We start from the raw sequence: 20,942 nt of genomic DNA, 5'->3' as shown, positions 1-20,942 counted from the left end.
ATGGTTTTCATCTATCGGCTACTTTTAAAATGAGGCTGCATTTTAAATTGCATTTTAACCTGTATTTTAATCCGCCCCCCAATTATGTTTTTACTGTGATTTTATTGGTGTTAGCTGCCCTGAGCCCGGCTCTGGCCGGGGAGGGCGGGGTATAAATAAAATTTATTATTATTATTAACAGCAACAGCAGAAAATTAAATGGAGACAAAATACTTATATTTACAGTATAAGCTGTTCAGGCATGTGCCTGAGACTGGAGCAGGTATCTGCTCCCATAGCTGGTAAAAGAGAGCGAGGAAAGAGGAACAGTAATTTCTTATCTGATTCCTTCCGCTCAAGATAGGAGGGGAAATGACATCACACAGAGCCCTCTCTACCAACGACATTTCTATGGTCAGAGTGCCTGCCTATCAGCAACACAGATCTTTTGTCTTAACCCCTTCTCATGCTAACTAGGAAAAATATGCATTGTTAGATTGGGCTGCTAATCTCCCACAAAAATGCTTAAGGTACTTCCCGGCCATTGAGAAAGCTGTTATTTGGTTTGAATGAAGTCCAAGACAGCAGGATTACCAAGAAAGCCTGAAATTAGATATCTGTACAGAGTTGATGAGATGAGATTTCCATTGTAATAGATCCACTGGGAATGTCCGCTGTCTGTAATCCTGGAGAGCAGCTGCCAGTCAGTTCTGGATGGAGCAGTACTTTGACTTGGTATAAGGGAACTTACTCTATTTAATCCTATGTTGCATCTCCATAAGGTTAATGTGAGCCAGAGTTGCAATAAAGAAGGTATCATGGCAGCGGGTTGGACTGGATGACCCTTTAAGGTCCCTTTTACAATTCTTTAATTCAATAGGTTAGTTGCCTGTAAACTGCTGTTCAGCTCTGACAAGATGCCGTTGTCTGCTTTGCACCGAAGAACTGATGACCTGGGACAGATCAGTTGGTAGAGCATAAGACTCTTAATCACAGGGTTGTGGCAAAAGATTCCTGCATTGCAGGATGATGATGATGATGATAATAATAATAATAATAATAATAATAATAATAATAATAATAATAAAAAATAATTTATTATTTATACCTGCCAACCTAGCAGTTCGAAAGCACATCAAAGTGCAAGTAGATAAATAGGTACCACTCCGGTGGGAAGGTAAACGGCATTTCCGTGCGCTGCTCTGGTTTGCCAGAAGCGGCTTAGTCATGCTGGCCACATGACCTGGAAGCTGTACGCCGGCTCCCTCGGCCAATAAAGCGAGATGAGCACTCCAACCCCAGAGTCAGCCACGACTGGACCTAATGGTCAGGGGTCCCTTTACCTTTTACACACACACACACACATATAATAAATGTTCATAAATGTACCAAGCAAACACGTACATAAATATATAAACCACATGTCTGAAGCAGAACAGGAAAACAGCCCTGAAACCATTTTGTCTCTCAAACTGACCAAATGATTTCTCTGCAAGGTCAAGGAAAATGGAAAAGCCTCCCCATTGTCTTTTCATTCACAAATCCTGTCTTAAGGGTATGTCTGTGTATGAAAAGGGTGAGCCTGTGACCTGGCTCAGGAACTAAGTATTTACTCAGGCTCCCCAAGGTATCCAATCAAGTAAGCATTAACAGGTAACCTGCCAGACAGGAGGTAAACAACGCACTCAGATTTCTGTTGTAGACCGCCCTTTCTGTGATGTATGTATGATGTTTCTGGGGGTGGTCTTGGACTCCAGGGTGGGCAATTTAAAATGTCTATATAAGGGCGGGCACACCTTTGTTCGGGGTCGTCCTCCTTCTCCTGTGTGTGAAGGGGGCACCCTGTTCCAACACTTTAATAAAGACCAGACTTACTAGCTGCTTTGCTTCTCAATATTCTCTGACTGGCCTCTGTTATTTTCTTTGACCGATGGAGAACCTGCAAAGGACTCCACAAGGGCTCTTGTGTCCCCCATGAGGGAATAAGGGCAGATTTCCGTTTATTACAGCAATTATTCTTGCTGCCTCAAGCATGTCGTTCTCACCCTCTGCTAAGCCTTCTTTTATAACCGTCCTTTTGGTAGTCCCAGCTCTTCCTCCGGTGTCTAATGACAGAAGTATGTGCATTTAAATCCACCGGATTAAGCATTGTGAAAGAGCACCTGCGCATTTGTGGACCAACCTGCTATTTACATTGCTTGGTCTGACAGACTGTCCCACCTGCAAGAGCTCAGGTAAGGGCAGTGAACATTTGAGGGTGCAGAAAAGCTTCCTTGTTAAGACGTTTATTTATCGGGACAGAGCAACTTTTGCAACCGTTGCTAAAGTTCTCGGTGCAAAACAACGAAGCACGGGATCAGGGCCAGACTGAGGTTTGGTGCAGCCCCCAGCTCCTGAAGGTAATGGGGCCCTTTGTATGTCCAGCTGTCCTTTGTCTACAGCAAATTGTCGCTGTTTTTTTGTGTTGAATATATGCTATATGGTAATTTATGGACTTAATAGGTATCTAAAGCCATTTGCACATAATACGTATTTGTCAGGGGCTCGGGAGCAAGAGCACAGGGGAGAGAGGAAATGGAGAGCGAAGGGGAAGAATCCGAGGGCAGCGTAGGGGAGTATGACAGTGGCCCGAGAGATTCCATGAGCTTCTCCAGCGAATCAGAAGATTCCCAGAAGGGGGCGCCTATGGTCAGGGCAAGGGGGGTCCCAGGGGGGACGCACCAGAAACAAGGAGCCAGCGGGGAACCCCGAAGCAGCAGCGGGGGATCAGGACCAGTTTCCCCACCAGAGCGTAGTGGGGGGGAAGAGTCACATGTGTCAGGACCAGCGTCTCCTCCAGCGGGGAGAGAAGATGAGTCAGGGCTGACCACGCCTCCATCGGAGAGTGGGGGAACGGAGGGGAGGTCAGTTGCAGCTAGCCTCCCCGAAGGGGGAAGCAGTGACAGCAGCAGTGAAACGGTCAGGAGGAAAGTTGCTGGCTGGGCGCGCGCGCCAAGTTCAAATGTACAGGCGCGAGGGACAGCAGGAGACCCGGATGGGGAACCAGCTCCTAAAGCCCGCCGGAGGGAGGGGGAAGGCTCAGGGGATTCAGCGTCAGAAGAGTCTAGAAAGGGCGAGACCCCGACGGACAGGCGGAACCAGAGGCGGAAAGAACAGAGGAAGAGGTGGAGCAAGGCTAGAGTCTTAAACTGGTGTCTGGGGGGAGGAGACTCAGACGGAGCATCAGCGGTCTGAAGTTTGAGACGTAGAGCTGCACGCTGCGGCTCTGGAAGTGAAACTGAACTTCAATAAAGACTTCCTTACTTAACAACGAAGCGGCGTTGGTCCTTTGTGAGCTGGGACCTCGGGCAGCTCTGACAGTATTTTATCAAAGTAATTGTTGAACTGAAATACAATTAAGAAGAAGTATATTAATAGTGAAATACAATTAAGAAGACGTATATTAATAGTGAAATAATTATTAAGCTCTAACTTACAATGATTGGGGGCCCATGACTTACATCATAGGAGCCTACACAACACAAAACACGGTTGACTGTATGTAGGTTTTATTTTACCTGGTTTTCATCTTATATTTTGGAAATATACACCCAGTTTTTTCCCCTTTAATTTTTTGGGGGGCCTTTAGGTGCCAGGCAAAAGCGTTCCTTTTTAACCAGGCCTTTGGTTGATGCCCTTTTCAAAATGTGGGGTTTTTTTTGGGGGGGTCGTTATTGGGTTGTTGTTTTTGATTCTATATTTTGTGGTTTTATATTTTGATTTTGTTCTGTGAACTGCCTTGAGAACTCCAGGTATAGGGCGGTATATAAATCCAACTATTATTATTATTATTATTATTATTATTATTATTATTATTATTATTAATTTCTGCAGCATCTTGCACTAACTGCAGTTTCCAGATCAAATACAGTGGAAACCCCACTAAGAGCACATTGGAAATGCAGGATGTGTTTCTGGACTCACCCAAACAACCAATTTATTGAGCATTTATCCTGCTCTGCTTGCACAAAACTTACATGGAGGTGAGACTACACCTTTGCTGAGCATCTGTTTGCGGTTATGGGCAGGTTATACAACACTGAGCTTTCACCCTGATTTCCTTGTGCTGTGTTTATACATCTTCCCACGTATGATGTTATCTGTTCCTCTCAAGCTTCTCAGGGCATTTCAGTCACTTTTCTAGCTGCAGAAAAGTCCTTTGAAAAAGCGGATTTGTTGCACTAAGCTGACACAAGCCACCTCTGTGACGCAAAACGAATTTTCCAGTTGTGCGCTTGGATCACTCCTGCAAAAGCAGCAATGTCTTGCACCTTTTGCTCAATCTCAGAAACCCGTTAGAGTTCATGCGAGAAATCAATAATCCTGGCTCTTCACATTTAGGCTGTGTCTACATGAGTGGCTTCAAATGCTGTGTCTACATGAGTGCGCATTCCTGTACACGCCAGAGAGGGGGTGCAGAGGTCTCTGGCATTCAAACTGCGGCTGCGAGTTTCTTCCTCTAGTGGTTACTGGGCTGCAAAGCGCAGAGCTCAGCTCCCCTAAAGAGCACAAGTAGCTTAGGCAGCGAGTTCTCCAAGTTATCATTGCAATCAAATTAATGCAGCACCATGGGGCTTTGCAGAGCACGTCTGAGCCACACTTTCTCCCCAAAAACTTTCCCTGCCCTATTAATTTACAGTGGTACCTCAGGTTACAGACGCTTCAGGTTACAGACTCCGCTAACCCAGAAATAGTACCTTGGGTTAAGAACTTTGCTTCAGGATGAGAACAAAAACTGTGTGGTGGCAGTGGGAGGCCCCATTAGCTAAAGTGGTGCTTCAGGTTAAGAACAGTTTCAGGTTAGGAACGGACCTCCAGAACGAATTAAGTACTTAACCCGAGGTACCACTGTACCTCATTTAGACCATGGGTAGGCAAACTAAGGCCCGGGGGCCAGATCCGGCCCAACTGCCTTCTAAATCCGGCCCACGGACAGTCCAGGAATCAGCGTGTTTTTATATGAGTAGAATGTGTGCCTTTATTTAGAATGCATCTCTGGGTTATTTGTGGGGCATAGGAATTCATTCACCCCCCTCCCCAATAGTCTGGCTCACATGGTCTGAGGGACAGTGGACCGGCCCCCTACTGAAAAAGTTTTCTGACCCCTGAACTAAGGCATGGGTAGGCGAACTAAGACCCGGGGGCCGGATATGGCCCAATCGCCTTCTAAATCTGGCCCACAGACAGTCCGGGAATCAGGTTGTTTTTACATGAGTAGAATGTGTGCTTTTATTTAAAATGCAATGACAGCCCTCTCTCCACCTGTGTTTCCCCAGTAACCAGGACTCGGAGGCATATGGTCGCCATCTGCGGAGGCAAAGAATAAAAATCATAGCTAGTAGGCACTTGTTATTTATTTTAATTGGTGTACCCCACTTCTCACCACTTGAGTCTCAAAGCAGCCCTTTCCATCTATTGCCACAAATGGTTTATTTCCCTTCTAAAGCCACCCAAGCTATCCTATGGTTGCAAATTCCATACAGTGGCGAAGCTAGCTTCATCGGCGCCCGGAGCGGCAGCCATGCCGTGCACCTGGTGTGTGTGGGGGGGAGTGTCTCCACCCCCATCATTCTGCCCGGACACTGAGGTCCAGCTCTGAGGGCCTTCTGGCAGTTCCCTCACTGTGAGAAGCCAAGTTACAGGGAACCAGGCAGAGGGCCTTCTTGGTGGTGGCACCCGCCCTGTGGAACGCCCTCCCACCAGATGTCAAAGAGAAGAACAACTACCAGACTTTTAGAAGACATCTGAAGGCAGCCCTTCAATAGTAGTCACCCCCTGGATGACACCTGGAGCGGACCCCCCCCCCCGCCCTCTGCCAACGTGGTCCAAAGGAAAGCAGAGCAAGACGTCTGGTGCCAGTTTGGCTGCTGGATTTGCCCAAAGTACAAGGTTGGACTTTGGATATGTTCTAATCCTCTTTTAAAGCCACCCACGCCGGGGGGCCCCACCACTGTATCCTGTGGGAGGGAGTTCCATAGTTTAACTCCACAAACCTGATGAGAAGCAAAAAGGTGCAAATGGGTGAAACATGGTGGAATTTGCCCCGGAAACCCCCCAAAATAGGAACAAAGAAGACAAACACGGTAGCACCAGCCCATATTTATTTAGCTGCGTTTACGTTACATGTAAAATTTACCACTGTTCGTTGAAGGTACCACAGTAAGAGGGAGACTGGCAAGGAACCTTTTTAAAAATGGAATACTTTTTTGTGGGGAGATCTCAGGTCATTTGCAAGTCAACTGAAGATATGCTTGGGAGAACATGCCTGAAGTTGTATCTTCTAACTCAGCTGTACCAAACTGTGTCCCCTGGTATTGCTCCAAACTCCCATCAGCCCCCAGCCAACATGGCGGCTGGACAGGAGTGATGGGGAGTTATAGCGCAATATCTGCAGGGCAACGACATTAGCCATCCTTGGTGTAACTTGCTGCCTAAATTTACCCTCCCACATAATCTATGCAGGTGAGACTTCTCCAACTGCAATTTCACCCCCCTCCTCCCAAATCTGGCTCCCTCTGTGGTCAGTAGGGAATTGATTAAATTGTGCAGGAAATGGTACCCGATTTTTATCATGTTCCTCTCTGTTTTCCTCCCTCTGCTGGGCTGAGAGCTCTCGCTTCAAGACTGCAAACCGCCTCAAACGGAAAAAAGCAACGTATCAGTGCAAAAGAAAATAAGTTAAATAAATAAGACTTGAAGACAGTGCTGATTCCCTCCTGTGCAAAATGGTTGATCCTTCTATTCCACTAGATTAACTTTTTAAAAAAACAACCCCTTTTGAAAACCACCAATCAATCTTCAGCACCGAATAATTAAATACAGTAACAATAAAGAACAAACAACAATTTTTCCTCAAAGCTATTTTAAACCACGCTGGTTTCCTCCTGGTTCACCAGAAGTACGGGGAAAAAATCTCTCTGGAACAGAAGAACCATGTAGAATGAAATAAGTCTGTGCCTGTTTTGTATATTTGGTGCTGTGAACATCAAACCCTGATTGTCTCTGCTGTATTAAACTGGTGCTAGCTCATGCAAGGCTGTGGGAATCAGATGTGCTACACGGAATTCCCTTTCAGCTAAGTCAGGCTTCCTCAAACTCGGCCCTCCAGATGTTCTGAGACTACAATTCCCATCATCCCTGACCACTGGTCCTGCTAGCTAGGGATCATGGGAGTTGTAGGCCAAAAAAACATCTGGAGGGCCGAGTTTGAGGAAGCCTGAGCCAAGTCCTAATACTGGAATGTCCCCCACTTCAAGAAAAATCAGCTGGCCACGGGTGGGGCCGGCCTGGCACAACTCTTTCTGCTAGGAGGCCTACAAGACCTTCCAGCAGAAAGAGTTGAAGGTCTTGTGTGGTCCACCTGGACTCTGATGGATGTACACCTGTTTCCATTAAACACTGGAGGGATGTGGAACCTGTGACCTTCCAGATCTTGTTTGGAGCTCCAACTCCCATCCGCCCCAGCCACAATGGCCTGGGATGATGGGAGATGTAGTCCCAGGAACATCTGGAGGGCCACAGGTCCCCCACCTCCGATTTCAAGCGTTTGCATGAAGCCAGCCGTGTGCGAATGCGAAATGGCAGCAGATCCGTCACAGTAGATTGGGGTAGCCAAAACGATGCTCTGCAGATGTTGTGGACCCTCATCAGCCTCAGCCAACGAGGTGTGCTTTAGTTCAACAACATCTGGAGAGCAACGTCGCTGGCTCCAGTTTGTAAGCAGATGACAACCCAGGCTTCCCCGCAAGACTTAGGTTGCCCATTTATACTTTGGTTTCTGCAGAGCCCTGGATCTGTGGTGATCTCAAATCAAGACGTCAACTGGGTTCCCCTTTCTTAGACCCAAAACACATCTCTCCTAGGTTTTCTGGGCCATGATGGTCACCACAGAACTATCAGGGCTGGCTTTCGTAAACAAGAACAGGTTAAGAACAGGGGGACGGCATTCCTGTTCTCGAGTAATGCCCAGTGGATGAGGACAGGATCGCGACTAAATCCAGTGCTATACTATGGTTGGGTTGGCGTGACTTTATTTCCCTGTGCACGGCTGCTGACAGGGTAGAACCATAAGATTGCTCCATGTGGTCCCAATCCTTTGGGTCTGATTATCAAATTGGCTGGCTTTGTTGCTGCTGCAGTGCAAGAACTTTGTATTTCTCACGGTAGCTGTAAAGGGAGTCTTAATAATCCTCGGCGATTCCGCAGGAAGGATCCCGCACCGAGGTCATAACGGGTTTGAGGTATCCCATTACTCTTCCTTGTTGTTTTCCTGCAAATCGCTCTCTGCCCGTAACTTTTGGCTGTTGACTTCATTGTATTTCAACCAGTGTAGTATTTCCTCAGGAAGTTCAGGAGACTCCACCTATAAGAGCAGAGAAAGAAGGGGATATTATGCCATCTATATAACATCTTCGTGATGTTCTGCCTAAGGTTATAGCGTGCTGTGAATTTACCGCCTTGAAACTAGCGAAAATGCATAAAGTAGGGTCACCGATTTGTTGGAGATGTAAAATAGATGTGGGGTCATACTACCAGACGTGGTGGACTTATGCAATCATTAGGGAATTCTGGGATAATACAGTGGTGCCTCGCAAGACGAAAAGAATCCGTTCCGTGAGTCTCTTCGTCGGTTTTTTCGTCTTGTGAAGCAAGCCCATTAGCGGATTAGCGCTATTAGCGGCTTAGCGGATCAGCTGATAAGCGGCTTAGCGGATCAGCTGATAAGCGGCTTAGCGGCTTGGGAAAAAGGGGGGGGAAAGGGAAAAAAACCCGCAGGAACTCGCAAGACATTTTCGTCTTGCGAAGCAAGCCCATAGGAAATTCGTTTTGCGAAGCACCTACAAAACGGAAAACCCTTTCGTCTAGCGGGTTTTCCGTCTTGCGAGGCATTCGTCTTGCGGGGCACCACTGTATCTATAATGAATTTAAGAAATTATTCAGACTTACCTTTAAACCCCCCCCCCCGAGATATTTCTTTTAGGCATTTTACCATTAGAAATTAAAAAGGACATAAGACCACTGTTCATGTATGCCACAAAAGCAGCAAGAATTCTTGTGGCGAGGAAGCGGAAAAATGAAACAGTACCAACAATTACAGATTGGCAGATACTCATGTTAGAATATTTACAACTAGCAAAACTGACGGGAAGAGTTAGAGGAGTATTGAACCAGAAAATATTTGGAGAATGGAGAATATTTAAGGATTATGTAAGATCATATTGTACCAATCACACCATATTAGCAGAACTTGAGTGATATTAGCAGAACTTGAGGAGTAGACGGGAACAATATTAAAGAATATAAAACTGTGCGGAAAAAACGACAGTATAAACAGTACAATGAGAATTTATAGCTGTCAACTTTTCCCTTTTCTTGCGAGGAATCCTATTCAGAATAAGGGAATTTTCCTTAAAAAACGGGAAACGTTGACAGCTATGCGAGTGATTGGAAGACTCGTTTTGTCAGAAGTCTTTTTTAGTTAAGTGTTTAATTAAGTATTAATTAGGAAGATTAAGGGGTTTTTTATGTATGTAAATTTGCTTTTTCTATTCTTTTCTCTTAATTGTTTCTTCTTTAATTTTCTTTTTGTAGTGTGAGATTGTAAATTCTTTGTATAAGTGTGTAATTTAAATTAATAAAGATTATTTTTTTTAAAAAAAAAAGAGCAGAGAAAGAAGATGAAATAGGCCTAGGGGGCAAGGGGTGGCGGAATCCAATATGAATCCGAGGAACAAAAGCTGGTTTTCATGTGGGAGGGGGGAAAAAGACACAGCAATCCAGTTCTCAAAATCTGATTTCTAAACGTGAAAAAAGAGCCAAATTTGGTAACGAAATCGGAATGACTGCCACGGCACTTTCAGATATCTGAAATTTTTGAAAAACCCTTTGTACATGTTTCATCTGTTGTGTAATGATACTAACGACCAGGTTGGGCGCGGTTGTGGGATGGGGACATAGATTTCCCCTGGATCTGGCCGTTGTGCTGAAGGCGAGGGGTTTTCTCGGGCTGGGGGGGGGGACCCTTTCCAGCTTCCCCAGGCCCAGGATCACAGCTTGCCTGTCTATATAATAATAATAATAATAATAATAATAATAATAATAATAATAATAATAATAATTTTTATTTATACCCTCCCCGGCCAGAGCCGGGCTCAGGGCAGCTAACACCAATAAAATCACAGTAAAAAACATGGTAGGGGGAACCCCCCCCCCAATTTAAAATACAGGTTAAAATGCAATTTAAAATACAGCCTCATTTTAAAAGTAGCCGATAAATCAAGACCATAAGGGGAGGAAAACATAAGGGTCAGACTGAGTCCAAACCAAAGGCCAGGCGGAACATCTTTGTCTTGCAGGCCCTGTAGAAAGATGTCAAGTCCCGCAGGGCCCTAGTCTCTTGTGACAGAGCGTTCCACCAAGTCGGGGCCAGTACTGAAAAGGCCCTGGCCCTAGCTGAGACCAATCTAACCACCTTGCGACTTGGGACCTCCAAAATGTTATTATTTGTGGACCTTAAGGTCCTCCGCGGGGCATACAAGGATTTGGCCAATGTTGTCGGACGTAGGTAGAAATATAGATACATAAAAGAATGCAAATTTGGCACTGTATCTCTCTGTTTGTTTGCTTAAAGAAGGCCGATTTCCAGGGGGGCGCCGAGCAATTTTTTTCTGGAAACGTGGCAGGAGGCCAAATAATTTTGGGAACCTCTGCTCTAACCACTGCACCACAGGAGCCACTCACTAATTTTTTGCAACTCACTGCCGTACAGCTCAAGATTTCCTCATTTATATACCTGCCAGCTAAGAGATCACTTCAAGAAACTGACAAGGCAGGCTTGAGTCCACCAACATTTTAACTAAGTAGTAAACCTCATAACAGGGTGGATAAAAATAAATGATTTAAAATTTAATTTTTTTTATTTTTTATTTTATCTTTTTTAAAAAATCTTTTTTTTTATTTAAATCAGATTTTAAAAATAAAATGCTTTTGGAGGAAAAATCTTTCTAAAGATAGTTTTCTATTTAAGTTACATTATAGTCCAAAGGCTATTCATCAGGAAATAAGGGTTTATTTTAAGTTTTTCATGTGTACTAAAACTCAGTCTAATTTTTTTTTAATTGTTTAACCGCATCAGTTAACAAACATGGATACATCTATTATAATGTTATTGCTTTAGTTAAATAAATTGCTCAATTTTTTTTTTAAGGAAATGATTATTTTCCCCCTTCCAATAAAGTTCAGCAGAAAAGTTGCCCATATATAAATGGTTGACTTTTTAAATCTCACAATAATTTCATAATTACCTGTCTATGTATTTCTAATAGTATAACCAAATCTGTAACTTTTGATAGAACTGTAAAAACTACTCTGAAAGTTTATTATTCCAAAAATGAAACATTCATTGGTTTGTTAAATATTAAGATTACACCAGCAAGAATGAGTCTTTCTGGGGGGGAAAAGAGATTAAAATAAAGTCTTACTGACTAGTGATTTAAATCAAGCCTTACTGACTAGTGTTTCAAATCTTGATCTAAATCGTGATTTAAATTGATTTGATTTAAATCAAATCCACCCTGCCTGTTAAGTCTTTAAGGTGTAGTAAGACTGTTTGCTGTTGTCTTTGTCCATGGAGTTTTCTTGGCAGGGATACTGGAGTGGCTTGCCGGTTCCTCCTCCAGGTGGATCACATTTGGTCAAAACTCTCCACTATGACCTGTTCATTTTGGGCCGAAGAATTGATGCTTTTGAATTATGGTACTGGAGAAGACTCTTGAGAGTCCCATAGACTGCAAGAAGATCAAACCTATCCATTCTTAAGGAAATCAGCCCTGAGTGCTCACTGGAAGGACAGATCCTGAAGCTGAGGCTCCAAGACTTTGGCCACCTCATGAGAAGAGAAGACACCCTGGAAAAGACCCTGGGAAAGATGGAGGGCACAAGGAGAAGAGGATGACAGAGGACGAGATGGTTGGACAGTGTTCTCGAAGCTACAAACATGAGTCTGACCAAACTGCGGGAGGCAGTGGAAGACAGGAGTGCCTGGCGTGCTCTGGTCCAGGGGGTCACGAAGTGTCGGACACGACTAAACAACTAAACAACAACAACAAGAAGAAGACTGTTTACTGTTTCTATAATCCTATGTTGCAGACTTCTGGCAATCCACTGGGACACAGCAACTTACACATGGGTAGAACGGGGACATGCGCATAAGAGTGAGCATGCAATGGTATTCTCCCCTGAGCATCTTCCAAGAGCCTTATTAATGCAATTTCTCCTTGCCAGAAGCTTTGTAAATTACATAGCTGGCTCATTCGTAACTACTGGTAATTAGAAGGTTGTTTGTCTTCTCCTATGAATTCTGCTTCTCTGCTCATGGTGATATCTGGGAGCTCACGGTTTGTCCCTGACATGCTAGCTTTCTAGGTGAAAGGCATTTGCGGGTGGTGGTATTTTAATCTTTAATTATACAGGATTTATGCAATGCATCGTCATCAAAAGGAGAGTCTGTAAAAGAACATTGTTCATGTACGGAATAACGGCGGCCAGAATTTTAGCAGCAAGAAATTGGAAAAACACGGAAGATTGCCAAATCCTAATGGTAGAATATCTGCAGCTAGAGAAAGCGACAGGAAGGCTAAGAGGCCAACCAAAACAAAAAGTCTTTAAGGACTGGAGAATCTTTAAAGAATATTTAGAAAATTATGGAATAAAAGGAAACATCTTAGCAGAATTAGGCTGGTCCCTGTATTGTATAAATATAAGTTTGCAGGTAAGTAAAAACAAACTATATAAGAAATATGTAACTGTGTGCTTTAAAGTAATGGATAGATAAAGTACAGTGAGATTAATTGGAAGTCATTTTTAATTTTCTTCTCTATAAGTTTTATAATTGTTTTCAGTACCAGGAGTATACATGATGATATGATGATAGTTATATTAATCTTATAGTGTGGTGGTTTGTTTGATTCTTCTGTTATTTGTTTGTTTGATTGCATGTTTGTTTACTTGTTTGTCCGTCTGTTTTTTCATAAATGTATTTATTTTAAATATATATATATATATATGCGCGCAGAGGTCAGCAACCTAAGGCCCATGGGCCGGAAGAAGCCCCTGAACTGCCCGCTCAGTGAGTCCCCGCGTGCTGCACTAAACTGTTGCAGCGTGGTGTGGGTGCTCTCTTCCGTGGCTCCAGAAATCGCTTCTGCACATGCCCAGACGCCGAAAATTGCTTCTGCGCAGGGCAAGATTTCAGGCGTCTGGGCATGCGCAGAAGCAATTTCCTGGCCCATGGACGATCTCCACGGGAGTGATCCGGCCCATGCCCGGTAAGCCTTGCCGACCCCTGATCAAAACCTCGAAGCTGTTACACAAAACGTTAATACGTGCGTTATAAATGCTGATGGAATCAGGTGTCTAGAACATGCTTCCCTGAAAATGTTCCAATTAAAAATCAGCAGTTTTAGAAGGACCTTGGATCGTCTTGGGAGTCGAAGGTTTTGGCTCACAAACACCGCAAACCCGGAAGTGGCTGTTCTGGTTTGCGAACGTTTTTTGGAACCCGAACGACCGACGGGGCTTCTGATTGACTGCGGGAGCCTCCTGCAGCCAATCGGAAGCCGCGCTTTGGTTTCCGAACGTTTTGGAAGTCGAACGGACTTCCGAAACGGATTCCGTGCGACTTCCTTTAAATATATTTTTTATTAACATATAAAACACATACATATACATTTACACAATACACATACACAACACACCACCTAATTTTCATAACATAAAACATACCTACATTACTCTATATAACACCTACCTATACTGTACATTTCAACATACCTACACACCTATCCCACACGGACACCCACCAAGTGACTTGACTTCCAGCCGTTCTTGTTACGCTACTTTATTTTTCCAACTAGCTTAAACGCATTTCATTATTTCTTTAATCTCTTCTTTTATCTTAACTTTACTCTCCTTTCACTCTAATCCTTTTCTGGATTCACTCAAGATCTGTCAAAAATTCTACTTTTTCCACACAAATTTTGATGTATTCCTTAAAGATAGCCCACTCCTTATTCACTTTTTGTACCATATCTCCTCTTATCCTCCCTGTTTAGTTCGGCAATATGGAAGTATTCCATCATTTTAGTCTGTTTTAGTTGGGACGCTGCTGCTTTTCCAATTTTTGGCAATCAATAACCTTGGTGCCATAGTTGCATACATAAATATTCTGTTCGACTTCCAATATACGACTGTATACATTAAAAAAAAGGCCAGCAGGATTTTGGCATGTTTGGATCCTAATGGTGCAGCCGTACTTGTCAATAGTGGGTATAATTATGGCCTCTCTACCCTTCCCACTGGGGACACAGGTGGTGCTGTGGGTTAAACCACGGAGCCTAGGACTTGCTGATCAGAAGGTCGGCGGTTTGAATCCCCGCGACGGGGTGAGCTCCCATTGTTCGGTCCCAGCTCCTGCCCACTGTAGAGGAATCAACACAAAGTGTTCCCATAGTTTTATCTATGGAACACCCTGCCACAAGAGACAATGCTGGCCACCAGCTTTTAAAAGAGGGCTAGACAAATTCACAGAAAAGAATTCTTATGTCCCCATGCATGTTGAATTGTCTGAGGAGATCGATGGAAACTTTAAATTAGACAGTCCGTATTTCTGCCCTGGCTCAGCTGAATTTGCTCGCACATACCTTTCGAATTGGTGGCATAATAATAATAATAATAATAATAATAATAATAATAATAATAATAATATATTATTTATACCCCGCCCATCTGGCTGAGTTTCCCCAGCCACTCTGGGCGGCTGAGATTTCCATAGATCAACCATACTTGGAGTACCTCCTCTTGTCTACCCTGAACCTTATTTAATTCCATTTATGACTCCCTTTCCATAAAATATCTGGAGGCAGTTTCGCAATAAAAAGCATCAGCAGTAAAAGACGATTACCCGGTTCCACAATTAGAACAATTAAGAATGCTTTCATATGTAAAAATAAAAGTAATTTAAAATCCAGTTCGGAAGCCAACCGAGATAAAGGTCTTCCAACATTCAGCTTCGTCGGAGGCAGCAAGGCTCCTGAATACGAGTCGTTGGTCACGGGAGGAGAGAAAATGCTTTTGTGCTTGAATCCTGCTTGCAGGTTTCCCTTTGGGGCAGGTGGTTGGGCAGTGTGAGAACAGGATCAAAGAGAGGCCACTGTCTTCCAATGGGATGGGTAAAGGTAAAAGGTACCCCTGACCATTAGGTCCAGTCGTGGCCGACTCTGGGGTTGCGGCGCTCATCTCGCTTTACTGGCCGAGAGAGCCGGCGTACAGCTTGCGGGTCATGTGGCCAGCATGACTAAGCCACTTCTGGCGAACCAGAGCAGCGCACGGAAACGCTGTTTACCTTCCCGCTGGAGTGGTACCTATTGATCTACTTGCACTTTGACGTGCTAGGTTGGCAGGAGCAGGGACCGAGCAACGGGAGCTCACCCCGTCGCGGGGATTCGAACCGCCGACCTTCTGATCGGCAAGTCCTAGGCTCTGTGGTTTAACCCACAGCGCCACCCGCGTCCCTTAGAGACTAACTTAAACTGCATGTAAAACCAAAATCGCATTTGGATAGAAACTGTTTCTCAGGCGGCTAGTCCAATCTTTATAACCCTGTACCTTCTTCCAGAAGGCAGAAGCTGAAAGAGATCATTTCCGGGGTGCAGACTATCCTGCGCTATCTCTGCAGCTTTCTTATGGCATCTGGAAGCGTAGATTTGATCCAAGGTGGGAAGAGTGCACCCAATTATTCTCTCCGCAGTCTTTACAACCCTGGACAGCATATGTCGGAGGATATGGAGTTATGCAGTGCTTTTTTTCTTAAAAAAAAGGTTAAGGGGTACTCTCATTTTCCTACTCATATTGAAATACTGCCCCTCAATGAGGCCAAACTTATTAGATTCACAAAATGTTTAGGGGTATGCGTACCCCTGCGTCCCACCAGAAAAAAAGCACTGGAGTTATGTGACCCCCCTGAGCCAAGGACATAAGTAGCTCTACAATCTTTAGAAAACATCTAGAAAACATTATACAGTAATGAAGCCAGGCAAAAGCATTCACCTTTAACCAGGCCTTTGGTCAACTGTTATCCAACGCCCCTTGTTAAATGTGTCGGGGAAGGGGAGAGTTATCAGGTTGCTTTTATTTTGTGTATTTTGTGTTTTTATACTGTGCTTTTATCCTGTGAACTGCACCTGAGACCTGCAGACATAGGGCGGTGTACAAATTTAATAAATAATAAAAAATAATAACATTATGTTTTTATGTTAAGTTGGAAGCCGCCCCAAGTGGTAATCTTTCGTAATATGGTGCTCTGTGGGAGGCCAAAATTTGTCACCTCAAAGGGATCTTCTGAATCATAGAAACGTACCGACCGACATTTATCTGATGAAAATTGGGACATCCTATTTCATAATAATAATAATAATTTTATTATTTATAACCCGCCCCCATCTGACGAGCCACTCTGGGCGGCTTCCAACATACCGTATTTTTTGCTCTATAAGACTCACTTTTTCCCTCCTAAAAAGTAAGGGGAAATGTGTGTGCGTCTTATGGAGCGAATGCAGGCTGTGCAGCTATCCCAGAAGCCAGAACAGCAAGAGGGATTGCTGCTTTCACTGCGTAGCGATACCTCTTGCTGTTCTGGCTTCTGAGATTCAGAATATTTTTTTTCTTGTTTTCCTCCTCCAAAAACTAGGTGCGTCTTGTGGTCTGGTGCGTCTTATAGAGCGAAAAATACGGTATTTAATTTTTAATGTTTTGTTATGTTTTTATATAACTTCCCTGAACAGGGAAGATTGTATTGTTATCTCCTTGACTCAGGGGTTGCATAATTCCATACCCTCCAACATTTTCTCTGATAAAAATAGGGACATCCTAAGGAAAAGCAGGACATTTTGGGATCAAATCAGGAACCGGGATGGCTTCTGTAAATCCAGGACTGTCCCTGGAAAATAGGGACACTTGGAGGGTCTGTAAAAACCATTTCAACTGGCCTACTATTCCCTGGGTCTTCCTGAATAGTGAATTTGTAGGGGCCTGCAATATACTTCTTCAGATGCGTCAAAGCACAGACCAAGTGGAGCAGCTTAAGAAATTAGGAATGTGCTGATTTCCCTACCATTGTAATGCACTGCTTCAGATGTTGTACGATTTCTAATCACACTTCCATTTCTTATGTATTGCACTGTATCGTATTGCGGTTTGCACTCCACAGAATCCCAAATTGCAATACGGTATAATTCAATATAAAAAAACAAATGAAACAATGGAAATACTGCGGCAGAACTACTGCAAGGCATTATACGTAGGGCTGCCTCTGAAGACAGTTTGGAAACTTCAGCTGGCGCAGAATTCAGCGGCCAGGTTGCTCACCGGACTGGCAAGACGGTTTGAGCATATTACACTGATCCTGGCCCGACTGCACTGGCTACCAATTAGTTTCCAGGCCCAATTCAAAGTGCTGGTTTTGACCTATAAAGCCTTAAACGGCTCAGGACCGCAATACCTCAAGGACTGCCTCTTTCCTATGAACTTACCCGGACCCTGAGATCATCTTCTGAGGCCCTTCTTCGTGTGCCTCCTCCTCGAGAGGTCCGGAGGGTGGCAACACGAGAACGGGGCCTTCTTTGCAGTGGCTCCCTGCCTGTGGAATGCTCTCTCCAGGGAAGTTCACCTGACACCCTCATTATACACCTTTAGGCCTTAGGCAAAACATTCCTTTCTAAGCAGGACTTTGGTTGATCCGATTTACATCCTTCGCCTTTTTAAAATGTGTGTGTTTTTTAATGGGGGAGTGCTATTGGGTTGTTGTTTTTATTTTTATTAGGTATTTTATGGTTTTATATCTTGATCTTATTCTGTGAACTGCCCTGAGACCCCCTGGGGGGAAAGGGTGGTATATAAATTCAATAAGACAAACAAACAAACAAATAACGGTGCTAAATGTTTGTTTTTAGTGAATTATTAGGATCTGAAGAACAATTTTGCACCCACTCGGCCTGCCCTAGCCCATGGACGTAGCCAGAATTTCTAATTTGGGGGGGGGAGGGGGTTGTAGAATTTTGTTTGGGGGGCAGATCCACAAATATCACTGAAAAGCACTCCATTATCTGAGGTTCAGGGAAGCGGGTGGCGCTGTGGGTTAAACCACAGAGCCTAGGGCTTGCTGATCAGAAGGTTGGTGGTTCGAATCCCCGTGAAGGGGTGAGCTCCTGTTGCTCGGTTTCTGCGCCTGCCAACCTAGCAGTTCGAAAGCACGAAGTAAAGGTAAAGGGACCCCTGACCATTAGGTCCAGTCGTGACCGACTCTAGGGTTGCGCGCTCATCTCGCTCTATAGGCTGAGGGAGCCGGCGTTTGTCCGCAGACAGCTTCCGGGTCATGTGGCCAGCATGACTAAGCCGCTTCTGGCGAACCAGAGCAGCACACGGAAACGCCGTTTACCTTCCCGCTGGAGTGGTACCTATTTATCTACTTGCACTTTGACGTGCTTTCGAACTGCTAGGTTGGCAGGAGCTGGGACAGAGCAATGGGAACTCACCCCGTCGTGGGGATTCGAACTGCCGGCCTTCTGATTGGCAAGTCCTAGGCTCTGTGGTCCCTAGCGTCACCCGCGTCCCACGAAGTGCAGGTAGATAAATAGGTACCACTCCTGCGGGAAGGTAAACGGCATTTCTGTGTGCTGCTCTGGTTCGCCAGAAGCGGCTTAGTCATGCTGGCCACATGACCCAGAAGCTGTACACCAGCTCCCTCGGCCAATAAAGCGAGATGAGCGCCGCAACCCCAGAGCCGTCCGCGACTGGACCTAATGTTCAGGGGTCCCTTTACCTTTAGGTTCTGCCCCAACCCCAAAAGCAGCTCAGCAACTTTGGCTGCCCCCCAGTAACCCAAATCCTGGCTAAGCTCATTCCCCCGCCCGGTTCCGACTCACCTTCCTGCGGCAGAGGATCTCGACGGCTTGCGCAGGGCTGGCCCCCACCACGTGCAGCCGGACGTGGAGCACGGCGCACACGAATCCGTCCCGTGCGCGCACGAAGCGCTGCTCCAGGACGAAGGCGCGCGCATCCCAGCCCAGCAGCCTGGTGCGCACGTCGAAGCGCTCGAGCAGGTGCAGCGAGCGGCGGTAGCGGCACGTCGAGGCGGCCAGCACCGTGTGCGCGCCTAAGCCCCGGACGGCGCGCAGCAGCCCGCAGCGGGTGAGGTGCGCCAGGCGCGCCAGGTCCGCCTCGCGCGGGTAGCGCGCGTTGTTCATGTGCACCAGGCAGTCCAGGTCCGACGGCAGCACCCGGCTGGCGAAGCTCTGCTCCTCCAGCAAGTCCCACACCGTCGGCAGCGCCCAGCGCGCGTACAGCAGCGTCACGGGCACCCGCAGCAGGTACCAGCCGTCCAGCAGGGCGAACAGGGCGGCCAAGGCCCCCAGAGCCCACGCCAGCTCCGCCATGGCGCAAAGGAAAGAGCTGGGCGCGCCGTCGAGGCGGTGCTTGCAGAGGAAACCGGCTGCGCGCGTGGGAAGCTGCGCTTGCAGCCGTCTTGCGAAGCCGGCGCTGGGGAGCGAAGGTCACCGGCGGGGATCCTCCTCCTCTTCCTTCCGCCGTCTTCCGCCCTCCTCCTCCATTGCGCGCGGAGCCGCCTCTCCGGCTTCCTGCGCAGGTTCAGCGTCTTCCTCGGCCGGCCTTATGTAACGATGATGCTGCTTGCTCGCTTGCACGAGTCTGCTGGACAGCTCCCCCTTGCGCGCCGCCAGCTCTCTGCAAAATTATTATTTTTATTTTTTCAACAGTTAAATGCCATGCAAAGAGACACCTTCCAGGAGTTTTATAATATGTGAAACTTATCATATGCCTTTTCTTGCGGTTGTGCTGTTTAGCCATTTTTTAATTAGGTTGTTAATAGAAAGTGATTGTTTTACTACCCAGACACTGAGATCTTCTTTTTTAAAAATCATTTTTTATGGATTTTCCAGTAAAAACAGCCAATCAACATATCCACATCAATATCCAATTAAAAACAAGAAACTAAAATTAAAAAAAGACCAAATTGTAATCCAAATTGTAATTATTGATTTTTCAGGAATCCCCATAGTCTGGACCTCTGAAGCGTATTTCCAAGTCTTCAGTCCTGCCTCTTCTCGTTGTTTTCATATTTTCAACCTTCTGGTCTTAATGCTTTAAAGTTTTCAACCCTGAGTTCATCTTTTGAGGCCCTTCTTCGTGTGCCTCCTCCTCGAGAGGTCCGGAGGGTGGCAACACAAGAGCAGGGCCTTTTCTGTGGTGGCTCCCTGTCTGTGGAATGCTCTCCCCAGGGAAGTTCGCCTGGTGCCTTCTTTATACACCTTTAGGCTCCAGGCAAAAGAGTTCCTTTTTAACCAGGCCTTCAGTTGACCTGATTGACATCCTATACCCTTTTAAAACGTGGCACATTTTGGGGGGATGTTATTAGGTTATTGTTTTTATTCTGATTTTTTATATTGCAATATTTTCTGTGAACTGCCCTGAGACGTCTGGGTACAGGGCGGTATATAAATTCAACAAACAAATAATAAAAATAAATAACTGATGATTCTTGTCATTGTTTTACTGATGATTTGTTAATTGTTTTATATGATTTATGTTGTGATGTGCTACGATGTTATCATTCATTGTATGTAAGCTGCTTTGTGACTCGTGTGAGTGAAAATCAGCATAGAAATAGAATCAACCAACCAGTTTATTACGGTCAGAATCCAGCAGTTTAAAAATAGCTAAAAATACAACAATTTACAAGTTACAATAATTATAAGAATAAGCCAGAATAAGATCAGGGAGACAAGAGTCGCTGAACAGCACGTTAAAACAACTAGAATTATAAGTATTACTAAAGCAATCCTGTTGAAGACTGG

General features: G+C 45.2%; 2 protein-coding genes and 2 long non-coding RNA genes across 4 annotated transcripts in view; 1 reads left to right on the top strand and 3 right to left on the bottom strand.

The window, feature by feature from the left end:
- Window positions 1–20,942, top strand: part of ARC (activity regulated cytoskeleton associated protein) — a 393,423-nt gene that overhangs the window by 41,733 nt on the left and 330,748 nt on the right. The window lies entirely within an intron of this gene.
- The window catches only part of LOC310766291, a 128,626-nt gene that overhangs the window by 49,605 nt on the left and 58,079 nt on the right, over window positions 1–20,942 (bottom strand). The gene's annotated exons all lie outside the window — the stretch shown is intronic.
- The window catches only part of LOC310766324, a 56,135-nt gene that overhangs the window by 27,627 nt on the left and 7,566 nt on the right, over window positions 1–20,942 (bottom strand). The gene's annotated exons all lie outside the window — the stretch shown is intronic.
- On the bottom strand, window positions 6,103–19,782 carry THEM6 (thioesterase superfamily member 6). The gene is made up of 2 exons (XM_083622351.1): window positions 18,996–19,782; window positions 6,103–8,380 (listed from the first exon to the last, which is right to left on the bottom strand). Exons 1-2 carry the CDS (start codon window positions 19,503–19,505, stop codon window positions 8,267–8,269), a joined length of 624 nt encoding a protein of 207 aa, XP_083478477.1. The 5' UTR covers window positions 19,506–19,782; the 3' UTR covers window positions 6,103–8,266.

The sequence above is a fragment of the Podarcis filfolensis genome (assembly GCF_964270895.1).
Source record: "Podarcis filfolensis genome assembly, chromosome: 7".
Taxonomy (NCBI): Eukaryota; Metazoa; Chordata; class Lepidosauria; order Squamata; family Lacertidae; genus Podarcis; species Podarcis filfolensis.
The sequence above is the reverse complement of the archived record's forward strand: the minus strand, read 5'-3'. Positions and strand labels throughout refer to the sequence as shown.